The 13,977-nt window shown below is 43.6% G+C and overlaps 1 protein-coding gene across 2 annotated transcripts in view; it reads left to right on the forward strand.

Moving 5' to 3' along the window:
- AGPAT4 (1-acylglycerol-3-phosphate O-acyltransferase 4) overlaps positions 1 to 13,058 on the forward strand; it is an 87,185-nt gene extending 74,127 nt beyond the window's left edge. For both annotated transcript variants that reach the window (XM_050894805.1, XM_050894807.1), the window contains exons 8-9: positions 1,035 to 1,233; positions 10,179 to 13,058. In XM_050894805.1, coding sequence (XP_050750762.1) covers positions 1,035 to 1,233; positions 10,179 to 10,270 — 291 coding nt within the window. In that variant the 3' untranslated portion in view covers positions 10,271 to 13,058. The remainder of the gene's footprint in view (positions 1 to 1,034; positions 1,234 to 10,178) is intronic.
- The last annotated feature ends 919 nt before the right edge of the window (positions 13,059 to 13,977 follow it).

The following is a 13,977-nucleotide window of genomic DNA, read 5'->3' on the forward strand; positions in this document are numbered from 1 at the left end:
AATCTTGGCTTTGCCAGAATTTTTGGAAACCGTCATGAAGCATTCCTTTCTTTGAAGAAATTTAGTACTTCATTCTAACTAAATTGAGGTTCCTTTTTATGTCAGTCTAATGCTGACTTCATTAATTAACCAGTTTTATGTGATAACACAGATTAATAATCTTTGCTTTTGAAGCAGTAGGAAGAGTTTTTTCCCCACTCACTTTATCTCTGGTTGTTCACATCGCTAAAGGCAATGCCGTTCACCCGTATGGACTCTAGAGGAACGTACTGAATTCTAAGTCTTCTCTGCTTTAAAAAACACACGCTACAAAACAAAAAAACCCAAACCCCACTCCGCTGGCTTCCTCGTATTATACTAAAAGGGAGAGTCCTGTGGTCAAAAGCAGTGAGAGATTCTAAACTGTTCGCATGCTCAGCTGTCTATAGAGAGGTTCAGCACCCAAACTTCCTTCCATAAGCTTCATGGGAACAGGATGGACAAGACTGCATCTATGGGACAAAGCAGACAGGAGGGGATGGTATTCTTTCGAGTATGGGACAAGGTGGTGTCTGCTCACCTTTTCTGACAGGGCTGTGGATGCTGTTTGAGAGCAGTGGTTGGAGAAAACATTAGGGAACAGAGGATCTGCTGCTGAACATGTAGCCCAAACGCTTCTCTTGCTTAGCAGCAGTATTTGGCCAGTGGCTGCAGCTCTTGCAGGAGGTTCAACAGTGATGTCTGCATTGCTGCAGGAGTGTACATCCCCTCACCCTTCTTGTTTTACTGGGCTTGTTATACTCTCTAGGCATGCCATTTTTCAGGCTTCTATGTGTAGGAGAAAGAAAGGATGCACACATTGATGTAAGCTCTTTTTTTTTTTTTTTCTTTGACTGTGTGTTTATTGACTTCAAAGTACAAGCTTTCCAGCCATGACTTGGTCTTTGATCTTCCCCCGCGGTTACAAGCCTGCAGAAGGAGGAACATCAAAGTCAGGAATAGCTAGTTTTGTTGGCAGATGGGTATTTAATTGTTGCCCTTCTTTGTTCTACTAGGATGCATTCCAGGAAGAATACTACCGAACAGGAACCTACCCAGCAGTCCCTATAGTACCACCCCGACGACCGTGGACGCTTTTGAACTGGCTTTTCTGGGCCTTATTGCTGCTATATCCTTTATTCAAGCTGCTCATGAACATGATCAACAGTGGATCATCACTGACACTGGCTAGTTTTGCATTTGTCATTGTAATAGGTAAGTTTTCTGAAACAGAAACGTTACTTACAGAGTAACTGTCAGATATGATTTATTGAGGCTTACTAAATATAAACATGACTTGTGAATTCAACAGACCATCTGATACTATATCCACTTTAGCCTGGAACAGGTTAAATAGATTCTTTTTTTTTGTTCATTTTTTGTATAGTTGTACTATTTTTTGTAAGAGCTGCATACAAAATTTTCTGTTTCTGTGGAAATCAAAACAGTAACTTTCCAGTGGGTTGCCTACAAAAGGCTTTCCTTTTTTGTGTAGTGTGTTGCTGGGTTGCACTTTGAACGCCTAGAAGAGATGCTCAAGGATAATTTATTCTCTTGAGAATTCTTTCTTCTAATCATAGTTGGGTATGTCATCCACTGGAAATGCATGAACTTGTGATTAAAGGACAGCCTGTTGTGGCCATCTACTCTGACTTACGTAGCACAGGGCATAGACTATCACAGGTGAGTCCTACAGTTCCTGTGGTAGTTCTCAACTGCCTTGGTTTGTGTTTAAACTAGTATGTTATTTAAGAGGAGGAAGGAAAACAAAACAAGGAGCTGGCCCACAGAAAGGGAGGGAGATCTCATTTTGTGTCCTTCACGGAAGCAGGAACCAGGTCAGTTTGGCAAATTACATCATATCTGGGTGTCTGTGCTTTGTGGCATATTGGGTGCCTGTTTGAGGAATAAGTTCCCTTCCAGAATAAGCCATACACTTATAAAGCAAATATTTTCTATGGCTGCACTGACCATCACATATATTTATGTCTTCATCACCTTAACGTCTGTGTATATTACAAACACCCTTTGAAAAAGAAACAGAACTTCACAGTCCTTCTGGCTCTGAGTGAACTTGAATGGAGGGAGATTAGAGTTAGCTTAAAAAGCCATGTCCTAAATAGCAACACAGAGGAAATAGGAAAACATGGAACATTTTCTTGTCTCAGAAGTGCATCTGGAAGTGCATCTTTGCTCTCTGTCTAGGAAATGGTTCCTAACAGATAATAATTCTTGCATTCTCAGAAGTCTGGATCTTCAGCAGGTCCCATGCTAGTCTGATCAAGATGAATTAACTAATGTCCTTTCGCCCATCTGTGAAGAGCTTGATTTGGTAGGCACACAGTATTCTTTTTCAGAAAGTGCCCACCAAATCAAACTCTGCGTAAGCTACTGTGGAAGCTTCTTATAAATATAATTGGAGAAGGAGGAATTTGTGTGTGTGTGCACATGCGCCGGAAATTTGCTTCATGATGCTTTGGGCCAGAGGAAGGAAAGCGAGCAAGAATAAGGTCCAACATAATAGTTGGTACATCAATGTGGGCAAGGTAGAGGGAAGGGGAGGGGAATCTTGTGCTCTTGTCCTCACCTGGAGAAATTGTTGGTGCTTTTTACCCTGGAAACGTTTTACGTAAAATGTGTAAGAATTTCTTCGAGCAGTGACTACAACTTAGAAGCACCTTTTTTCACCTGCCTGACTTGTTGGAAGGCACAAGTAGTGCTCCCCTCCCCCCCGTCCCACTTCTCTGACCAGTGAATAGGATGGGAGTGAAGAGTGAGCACCATGGTTGGGGTGTGCTCCTCAGGAACGGGAGATGTTAGGTTCAAATCCCCTTCAGTTGCAGAGAAAGATCAATCGGTCTCCCCTATGCTCTAGTTCAAAATGGGTATACAACAGTGGGCGGGATGAGGTGTGGCACGATTGCAAATGCTACGTCCCTGGCAACAGCACTCAAGAGGGTATTTGTTCTGCTTTTGGAAGAAATGCTGGCATAGTCTATGTTTGGTATTGGGCTGTGGAACGATGGCCTAACGGGGCGCTGAAGCTTAGGCATTGCAAAATTTTTTTAATTTCTCATCTTTCCTTCAGCATTTTCCTCTTAATTCAGTTTCTCCACTCAGCGGGCTGGTTGTTTGGGTGCCATTCCAAAGTGCCTCATGCCTTGTGTACCCTCCACAGGGAGCCTCGCTGCATAATTCAGGGTTTCTGGATTTTAACCTCAGGGCTGGGTGCTTTAATGCTTGGCATTATCTGTGATGTTTCTGGATTTAGCCCTTATTAATTTAGTTGAGTGACACCACACCCCTCACCCCACACCCTAAGTCCAATACCATCTTGCCATTAGTGGCCTTTACAACTAGGTCACGTCTTCTCTCTATTAGGAAGTGAGGAAAAGAACCTGTAAAGAAAAAAAAGCTATGATGCTACTAAGAATGGACAGCAAAAGAGCCCTTTTTTTTTTCTCTTTTTTTTTCTTGCTGTTTTACTCCCCACTTAGCTTTCTTCTTCTAGCCACAAGGAAAGATTAATAACCAGGCTGCTGTGAGTCCTCTTTTGAATGCAGTGATAATCCAAAGGACTTGTTCTCAGGTTATTTGTAGTGCTGGAGCTAACAGAAAACTACAGCAGCAGTCTGCTGCCAGAATGAACGCATGAGCTCCCAGGCCGCAAAAGCACAGCTGAGGAACGCATTAAGAATGGTGAGATTAATGGCCCACTGTGCGATGTGCATTGCTGCCCCATACATATCCACCACATTTGTAGGATGGTGCAGGTTGCAGTCCTCTGCAACCTTTTAAAGACCCCTGTGCTTAGCAATAGCTCTGCTCTCTCTCTGAATACCTGGTGTGATCAAACCCAAAGTGCTTGTAATTGGCCAGGATTTGCGGCGCAGCAGAAGACACTGCATTGCCTGTAATAGAGGCTGTCGCCTGATTAGACTCAGCCAGCCACCTCTTGCTGATGAGCAGGCAAAAAGAGAGATGATGTTGTCACTTATTAGCAGATAGCATCTGCCGTGAAGCCGTGGAGGGAAGAGAATCTGTGGGAGTGGAAGGAAGCTCAGCCTTCAGTAAAAACAAACAAAAAGCAGAGCTGGTTTATCCTGGTCACTTAAAAGTGGATGTGTCATTACTCACCAAAAGAGCAATGGTTCCCTTAGTATGTTACAGTCTGTATCTGGTTTAGTATATCCCTTTAAAAGCAATGTTATTGCTAGTTGGAAATCATTGGTCTCATTCTGTGGAAGCATCTCAGCTTCAGCTGAAGCTATCACATGGACTTTTGTAGCCACTAGCTGAGTTTCTGTAGCAGGGCTGTTCTCCTAAAACTGTGCTTTTTATCCTGAGGGGTGTGTCTGTCATGAATGTCCTGGGAATGATGCAGCCGTCTTCTAACAGAGGAGCAACCAGTATTTTATTTTGCAGTTCTGTCTCCAGCTTTGGGCCAGGTCTCAGAAGTGACTTCGGCAATGGCTGGGAGGTAGCAGTAGATGAACACAAATGTACCTTGGAGGTTGTGACTCTTGGTGCCAGTTGGAACTGTCTGTCTGGCAGACCCAATTTGTAGCAAAGCAGGGAGGACTGTATTTGCTGTCTTCCAGTGTGAGTGGTAATTGGTACCTGGTGGCTTAACAATGTAAAAGGAAGCTTTTTCTGAAAATCAGAGGGATTTACTTACCATTGTGATCAGATTATAAAAATGCCTTTTCACATTGCTCCTGGTAGACTTTTTTCCTCTGTTCGTTAACTGAAGCAGCACAGGTAGCATTTGGGACATTATTTTTTTGTATGGCAATTTGACAGCTCACCTGATACTCCAGAATTGGGAAGCTTATTGCAGTCCTTAATAGGCCATTATAAGTAGATTGCTCTTTCTAAGGGCAGATTTCAGTACCTGGTAACATTACCTTTATTAGCATACGTGCAGATAGCACAAGATATGCATAAACCTTCTGTGATAAGAAAGAGTGGAGGAACTAGGACGTCCTTTTACCTGGTACCCTCTGCTTTGTTTCTGGAGCGTCATTTGTCTTTTGGGCAGTCTCTGCTAATTGTGCTGTCCAGTAAAACACTTACTGGCTTGTAAGTAACTGGCTGTTCAGGTGGAAAGAGCCATAAGAGAAGTGCCCCATGGCGGTCAAGCTGGAGTGAAAGCACTGTAATACCTCAGACCCTCACTCTCAGATCCAAGGAATGAATAACCGATGTATATATAGTTCTGCTGGTTCAGCTCAAACACTTTCAGCCCTAAATAAACGATGTCTCCTCTTCATACTGAGAATGCTGAGCCATCCCCTCTTGCTTTGCTGTGCAGCAGTTTGGCTATTTATACTCATAATAATCATCACATTGTGCTAATATCTAACTACCAGTCTGGGACCAGGAGCTCTTTGTGATACTACTTGAACCAACACAAGGCAGTCCCCGCTCCAGAGGATAAATGCTCAAGCAGTTTGAGGGACAAAAGTCTCTTTTGAAAACTGGCTTTAGTTTCACAGGACACATGGCGAGAGATTTATGTACTTAGCTCACAACTGCTGTTTAAAACTTGGGGCTGGTATTTTGGTGTTAAAGCAGTGAGTGAGTCTGGCAAATGTCAGTATTTGTATTTGACAGCAGCTTCTTTTTTTCCCTCCTCCTGCTTCCCCAATCTCATCTGACTCCAAAGAACGCAGCGTTAGGTTCCCTTTCATGTTTTGGTAATTTGTGTTGAAGAGGACAACCTTCATGCTCTAGAAGTATTTTATTATAGAGCTGTCAACAGCAGTTAAAAGGGGATTGTTGGTTCTGTATGTAAAAGATGAGAGGGCTTCTCTTGGCTTTTAAATGAAGAAGTAGCTCTTACATGTCCAATGCTAAAAGCATAATGGCATCTGAGCTTATGGCATGGGGCTAGCAGTTAAGCATCAGTTATAGGCGAGAGAAGTATTTCATTTGAATCAAGCATAAGTAGTAATGAGCCAGCTTTGATTCTGCAGGAGCTGTTGTATGTCTGCTATACAGTATGTGCACAGTGCTATTAGAAAACCTGTTTCCGCGGATCACAATACAAACTGAGAGTGAGTCCTTGGTGACTTGACAGTGTCTGAGTGCAGAATGTGGACTGAAGGGTCAGAGCATGATGTGATCTGGGCAGCAAGGCTGTTGATGCCTGTAGGCTGAGATGAGTGGAAGGCGAGGAGAGCACGAGCCAGCAGTGTTACAGTAAGTTTTACAACCGCAGGAGGATACAAACTGTGTGTAGGATTCTGCCTGTGTTGATTCTGCCTGTTGGTGGAGCTGCCAGACAATCTGGCCTTTCAGCCTGGTGCCTAAAACTGGTATTTTTTTGTTACTTGCTTGTTTCTTCTCCTTTATAGTATGTAAGATGGGCCCTAAATGGCAATTTCTACCATTCATATAAGCTTTAATTGTACAAATCTTCATTTCAATGTATAACCTATATAACTCAGGTGTACAGCAGACTATATATGGGAAATTTTTATACCCCTACCTGCTGTGCTGCTTATAGCGCTTGCTGTGTGGTACTAACCCCAGGTAACAGATGAGAAGAAATCCTGAGGTGTGAGAGAGAAGGTGGAAATCCTCTGCTCTGAGCTAACGTTTTTGCTGAGGGATGTGGTATGATGTGTGGGGGTGGTGGTTTTCGTGGAGCTAAAAAAATGTTCCAAGAAAGAGATTCCATTATTGGCTCTGTCGATTTGTGTTAGCTGAGCCCTCCCTCAGCCCCCACCACTTTGGCAGGCAGAGTAGGTCCTCAGCAACCTCCTGCAACTTTTGGCTGGTGGGTAATGATGAGCAGAAAGATGGCAGGAGCTCAGTTACCTTCTGTAGTTTGCTGTGAAGCAGTGCAGGGATGCCTCAGCTGATAGCTTCTCTCTCCTGCTCTTCTCAGAGTGAGCTTAAACTCTCACAGCTGATAAAGTGAGGCACAATTCCTGCTTGATCTCCTTTTCTCCCCTTCCTCGTAGTAAAAAACCCTAAGTTCCCCTTACTATAGTTTTATTTAAAGCATCAGCGGAATCAATCCTTAAACATCTATCACTAGGCTATGCACTAAGGCTCCAGGAGACCTGCGGAGAGGAGGCAGGCAGTGCAGAGAGAAACCACTGAGGCACCCCAGCACTTATCCTCACTTTGCTTCCACAGGCTTGGCAAACGTGAGCAGTCCCTTCTTGCACCCTGCCTTCCCCAGGGTGCTGAGGGCTGCAGGGTGAAATGAGGACAGAAGGGCACTGGCAGCTCCTGCCAGGGAGCAAAGGAGAAGGAAAGACAAAAATCTGAACTGCTGAACTAGGTATTTTTTTGGTGTCCAGGCAGTGGCATTCCTCCAACTGGATGAAATCCCCAACGTGCTGTGTTGTTGCTATAACAGCTGCTCTTATTTATGCTCTGTGTCCACCTCCAGATGCTGTTTCTATCCCTTCTGGTTAAAGTCTTAATGATTTCATGCTTACTGTTATGTTATGATCCCAGGCTACATGTTCGATCTGCCTCTTGTCTTCCCTAGCTCATGGCCATTTAAACGTCAGAGATGTTTTTTTTCTTTTCTATTTGCAAGAGTGAAACCCTTCACTTGTCCCAGTTGTGTGCGTTTCCATTCACAGACTAACAGCGGAGTGTAAGTGACAGTGAACTCCCTAGGAGCCATCTCCCTTTCTGGGCTGTTCACTGCACAGCGCCCTGCCTTTGAGAGGGTCATACTTCCTTCGTGTCTCGGCAGCCAGGAGACTCGAGGGCAGCCCCGCAGGCAGCCCAGCTTTCCCATTCCATCACTGTCTGTTCAGCCATCGCGGTGTGACATCCTGTGTGTCTCATCTCAGGTATCCCGTTACCACTTGCACTTCTAAAAACTGTCACTTAATTTACTGTCATACTACAAAACATGAGTCTGTAGTTGATTGGTTTGGTTTCAAGTGCTGGTATTTTGAAAGAACAAAATACACAGTGCCTTTCATCCAAGCAAATCAAACAGAAGACAGTAGCTGAGGTGGGAAGGCAGCTCTGGAGATCAGCTAGTCCAAACTCCCAGCTCAGAGCAGGGTCAGCTTCAGCAGGTTGCTCAGGGCTGTGTCCCATCAGGTTTTGAGTATCTCCAAGGATGGAGACTCCACAAGCTCCCTGGGCAGCCTGTGCCAGTGTTCAACCACCTGCATGGTAAAGATGATTTTTTTTTTTCTTCCTTTTTTTCTTATGCTCAGAGGGAACCTCCAGTGTTTCAGTTTGTGCCCATAGCCTTCTGTCCTGTCCCTGGGCACCACTGAGAAGAGCCTGGCTCGCTCTGCTTTACATCCTCCCTTCAGATATTTATGCACATGGATAAGATCGCACTGTGCTTCTCTTCTCCAGGCTGTGAACAGTCTCTCAGCCTCTCCTCATATGAAATATGCTCCCTCCACTCCCTTAATCATCTCTGTGGCCTTCACTGGCCTCACTCTAGTATGTCTGTGTCTCTCTTGTACCGAGGAGCCCAAACTGGACCCAGCCAGATGCGCCTCACCAGTGTTGAGCAGTGTGGGAAGGATCATCTCCCTCAGCCTGCTGGAAACGCTCTTCCTAATGCAGCGCTGGGCAGCTTCGTCCTCTTTTCCCACAAGGGCACACTGCTGGCATCTACCAGGAAGCCGAGGTCCTTCTCTGCAGAGCTGCTTTCTAGCCTATCTTCTTACTTAAATAATATATTCAGCTTTTTCAAGTTGCCTGCCTTACAACATTTGTTCAATAGTCTGTGTTCCACTTCAGAACAGGTTGCTTGAAGCACAAGAGAAGGAGCTATTTAAAAAAAGTGATGGTTTTGCATGGTTGATGTGGTAGCACCAGGTTACAGCTGGACAAGCAAGCAACTGGTAAAGCACAGGGCAGCACTGGTTACCAGCTGACAGCCCTCTCCCATTCCTGTGCTAAAGAGCAGCAAATGCCAGGACACAGGCTGTTGTATCAGCCCTGCTGTTGGCAGTTGATGTCCGGTAGTGGTGCAAAGCCTCCGGATTCTCCTGGTGATCTCGGGCTCTGACTTGACCATCAAGAGTCCTTTGGCTGGTGAGGAATTGTTCAGGGTCATCTTAGAGAGGTAGAGACTGCTGGGAATGAGACACTTAGAGCACCTCACAGGACTAGGCCTTTTCACCATCAGTCAGCAAGAAACTGGGTTTGGAGGCTTGCGAGAGGTTTGTGGCTTTCTTGGGTTGTTTTGCCTTTTTTTTTTTTTTTTTTTTTTTTTTTTTTTTTTTTTTTTTTTTTTGGAAAAAGCGTTCTGAGCAGAGGAATGGTGTTTATGATTCCCATGTAGGTTTATGCCTGAAAGAAGCGTGGCAGTTCTGGATATGTACAGTATGTACAATAGCTGAGCATAAGTTTGGGGAATAATAGATTTTGGGCAGCTGAGCCCCTTTACAAAAAGAAAAAGCTGTGAGGGGAGAGGGAGGGCTTAGGCTAAGTTGTGTTTAACGTATTCACTTCAGGCACTATGACTCAATCATATAAAAAACCCATAAATCCCTGTGCATGGTGAATTATTACCACTAAATCAACTATAAAAGTCTTTTAAATTAACCTGGCCTCTTGTAATGAACTGTTTCATGAGTTGTAGTTAAAAAATGCCACAACTTTTTTTTTTTTTTTTTTTTTTTTTTTTTAAATCAAGATCTGAAGTGCCCTTGCACTTGCTCATGTTCTTCCAGGCATGGGGGCTGTTGAAAGCAGGCAGAATTGCCTTCCCCTGTCACACCTCGCATGCGGATACATTAGCACAGCTTGTCACAGCTCCTGGGGGCCAGGTAACACCAGTGGCCCCAAAGCACCCCCGTTTCACAGCCAGCCTTGTCTAAGGGTTAACAGGGCTGAGCACATCACGCCTGTGCCTCTCACCCCGGTGTCAGTTCATGCAGCCTCTTCCCTGCTGGTGGGAGAGGACGTGCCTAGCCTGAGGCCAGCAACCTTGGACCTTCCTTAATGAAATACTGTGGGCAACTTACTTGGTACAGGGGCATGGGGGCATACCTTTACCTTTCATCAAAGGTCAAGTATGGGTAGTTACTATTGATGCTGTGCTGCTGTAAGGCTGAGAATGCTGTTAGTCTCTTTCAAAACGCTACACCTGTACAGGCCTTCAACTTCTGCCTGCAAACTGCTTTTAAAGTTATTTTTTATTTATATTGCAGCTTCTGTTGGTGTCAGATGGATGATAGGCGTTACAGAAATTAACAAGGGCTCCACCTATGGCAACAATGACAACAAGCAGAAACAAAAGTAGTATCTTCAGAGACTGCTTCAATCCAAAGGGAACAAATGCAACTTCTGAAAACTCTTAAGTGCATATCATGGTCCTTCAAGTGAGATCAGAGGAAGGGTAGGATGAGCAATTGCCATGCATATCTGAATTTGTGCTCCTGTTATTTTTCTCTGGGGGTTTGGGCTGGATGACATGCTTGAAAGATGCACTCCTTCGTATACTCTCCACAACAGGTTTGCATTTGTTTGGTTGGTTTATTTTCCTATGAAGTGTCTTAAGTTTTGAAGAAAAAAAAAAACAAAACACCAACAATAGTCCAGTGTGCTTGTATGGTGAGATTCTACCTGGAAACTAACCAGAGGTGCAGGCTTTATCTTTCTTAACTTGCTCTAAGGAATGGATAATGTCAGAAGATTGTTACAAGATGATTAAAATTGATAGTTGTGTAGATCACACGTTAACAGTTTAACAAACATAATCTGTCAATGTTTAAACACAGTAAGATGCTCTGCTTGGTTATACCAGTATTGGACTGAAGCAGCTCTACTGAACTGGCAGAACTGCAGTAGAGTTTTTCTACATCTAGAACTTACTCCCACAATGTGCACCACATGGGCCCTTTAAAACTTCAGCCAGGCCCCGGCTAAGGGCCCACTTCGTTAGATCGGAGCCTTGCAGTGGCATAACCTGGAGTGGAATTTGGCCTTGTGGCCTGAACAGAGCTACATTACCCACTGCCACATCTTTCCCCAGGCAGTACATCAGAGGGAGAGCTGAAACCTGTAATTCTTTTGAGAGTAAATGCTATTTGTAGTTTGGAAAAACTGAGGTAATAAAATTCCTTTCAGCTTTAAACACTGATTAAAATTCTAGGCCTTCCTAACAATGGTGGAAACAAAACAACTGGGTATGCTGTAACTCAGTAATGCAAAGCATGCAGTAAAAGTTATGCCCCACACCCACACTGTTGTAATCCCAATTAATCTGCTTGTCTGTCTTTTCTGATAAATTAGTTTACATGGTGCCTTGTAACAGTCAGCCTGAGGCAATAGTTAAATTATCTTTTGCTTTTCTTTTGGGGAGAAGAGGGGAAAGTAGGAGAGAGACCTAGGACAGTGGTATGGCTTAGAGTTTTTTATGGCTGTCTGGACTTGCTTTGACACCCTTCTGAAGACACCCTTCTGAATTAAATAAAACTAGAATCAAGCTCCTTGGGAAAACTGTGTTGCTCTGACATCCCTGGTACTGATTCCAGGGCAGCATTCTCTTTTTAAACTTCAAGAGTTAAGGATATGCAAGTTACTACAGAGAGCTTGTTTAAAAAAAGAAAAAAGGAAAAGAGGGGACTTCCAGCTATCAGCAATGATGACTGAAAAAACCCCAATCTTTTAAAAGCTAAAGATACTGATGCTGAGCAGCAGGGATTATGATTGGCACTTTCAATGATGGTACATTTTCATTGCACATAGGACTAAACGATGATAGTCTAGGAATGAAGAGCCCGTGTGTGTCTAGAGAAGGTGGTGAGCAGTTGTCTTCGTTCTAGCAGCTGATATAAAAACCATTTCTCTTTTCCTATAATGAAACTGAAGCCAGAAGAAACAGGGACTAATACAACAGAATATGAATCATTCCATGAAATATGCATTTGCTGTTCAGTACCTCAGATCATCTAGAAACTAGTCTCTTTAATATGCAGCACCTAAAGACCAGGTGTAGTAGTGCTTTTAGCATGGGGCAGTAAGTAAAGTTTTTTGAGAGTGGAGGCAGTAAAATGTACAACGTGAAGGAAGGAATAAGCCTTGGGAAGTGTGAGGGACTAGTTTTGAGAGCTTTTCCCCCCCCCATCTTGTGTACATATGCATTCCCTATGCTGTGAAGCTTTCTGGAATAGATTGTATGATGTAATGAACATAAACATGGGCTTTAGTGTAGTTTTTCCAACACATGAAATAGAGCCTGAGATCAGAAAATACTGCCATGCTTATAAAGCTATTCTTTTAATAAAGCACATACCCTGCACTGTATTTGCTAAAACAATCTTAACAGTGGAAAACTGAGTATTATAACCTGTAGCAGAGTCTGAAGGTCCAGCTATCCCCTAGTAATGCATCAGGCATGTTAATGAGCCAGACCTGAAGACACTGTACACAAGACAGGGTGGGAGTGGGAGAGAGAAAAGATCTCTCCAAGCTAGCATTTTACTGTAAACCTTACCTAGCAGATAGAAACAGTGGGCTTTTCTCAGGGGGTTAGAATGAACCCTAGATGCAGGGGGGAGTAGTTCTGAGCAGCAAATACATATTCATGTAATGACAGAGACTAGCTTTTTTGCCTTTTTAAAGAGCCACTGATTTAACATGCTGGTAGGGAGACATTTAACATTCCTTACGAATCTTAGTCCTTTCCTCTCCAGCTGCATGCAGTGCCACTTCTCCCAGAGGAAAATACCAAACATGTAAATACTTCTGAAAGAGTAGTTAGACTATTTCATACCCAATTCCCTGGGACCAACCCTTAGAACAGGCTGAGGGCCAAACACGCCACTCCTAGATCCGTCCTCGTAAGCACTCCTAGAAGTCCCAGCGCACAAGGACTGCACCACTGGGCCCTTCCAGCGTTCACTGTCAAACAGAGAAAGCTTAATGGTACTTGCCAAAGTTAAACTAGTCCAGTTCACTGTATTAAAAGAATGACCTATGTCATTAGGAAGCAGTGTTTGCCCCTCGTCCCCACAAGCAACTGTGTGTTCTACAACTGCCTTAACAAAAGTAGTCTTAACGTTTGTTTATACAAAAATAAAAGTATAAAAAGCTGACATGCAGTGAATGAGTCTTCTTTTGGTCAGCAACAATGAACTAGTACAGTGTACTTTTCACCTTTATCCTGACTCCCAAAAGCTGTCTGCAGTTCCTGTTTGTTACAAGGGCACCTGAAACAAGGCAAACGAGGACACAAACCACTCGGATACTTCTGATATACTGCAAAGTGATGCACACAGCAGGCTGGAGGGGGGACTTTTAGCTCAGGCACTTTCATAGTCCGTTGCTGAGGGCGACAGTGTACTTCCCCTCCTATCGTAACTGAAGACAGAGAACTGAAGAGAAGGGAAAGTCTAGTTAAATAGAGCACTGTATTTTTTGAGAGCCCTGGATACACCGCACTGATGACCTGCACAGTGAGGCTCATACTTTTCTAGATTTAAATGTCAGATTGCATGATACCTTCTCAACAGCTCACCCAGCTGCTAAGAGCTACCCCACACCTGTAACAACCAAGGATTTGTGGATTAAGAGGAGAGACAGAACTTTAGATTAAAGCCAAATAGTAAAAGCAAGTTCTCTGCTTTATAAGTTACCCATTTTAAGGTCTAAAGCTGTAACAGGAATATGTAAACTTGCATTAATGCTTACAAGTAACAGTTTTCAGTCAGTCAGTCACCTGTTTGTAATAGCAAGTCAAACAAAATAATCTAACTAGATCACATGTTGCAGACCGTTTCTCCTAATTGCTAACCACTTCTAACCTCTCTCCATTTTGAGACTGATGACAATTGGGGGAGGTGGTACGGAAATCAAAGTGCAGTTTTAAAAAGCTAACAGTAAGTTCTTGTTTTTGCCAAACAGAACACAAGAATAATCTTAACTGATTCTCCTCTTGGCCACAGAAATGCCGTGCAGACCACTCCCTGTTCGCAGTACTCGCATTGAAGAAGAAAGTTATTATTT

This window comes from Gymnogyps californianus, chromosome 3 (assembly GCF_018139145.2).
Source record: "Gymnogyps californianus isolate 813 chromosome 3, ASM1813914v2, whole genome shotgun sequence".
In the NCBI taxonomy this organism is placed as follows: Eukaryota; Metazoa; Chordata; class Aves; order Accipitriformes; family Cathartidae; genus Gymnogyps; species Gymnogyps californianus.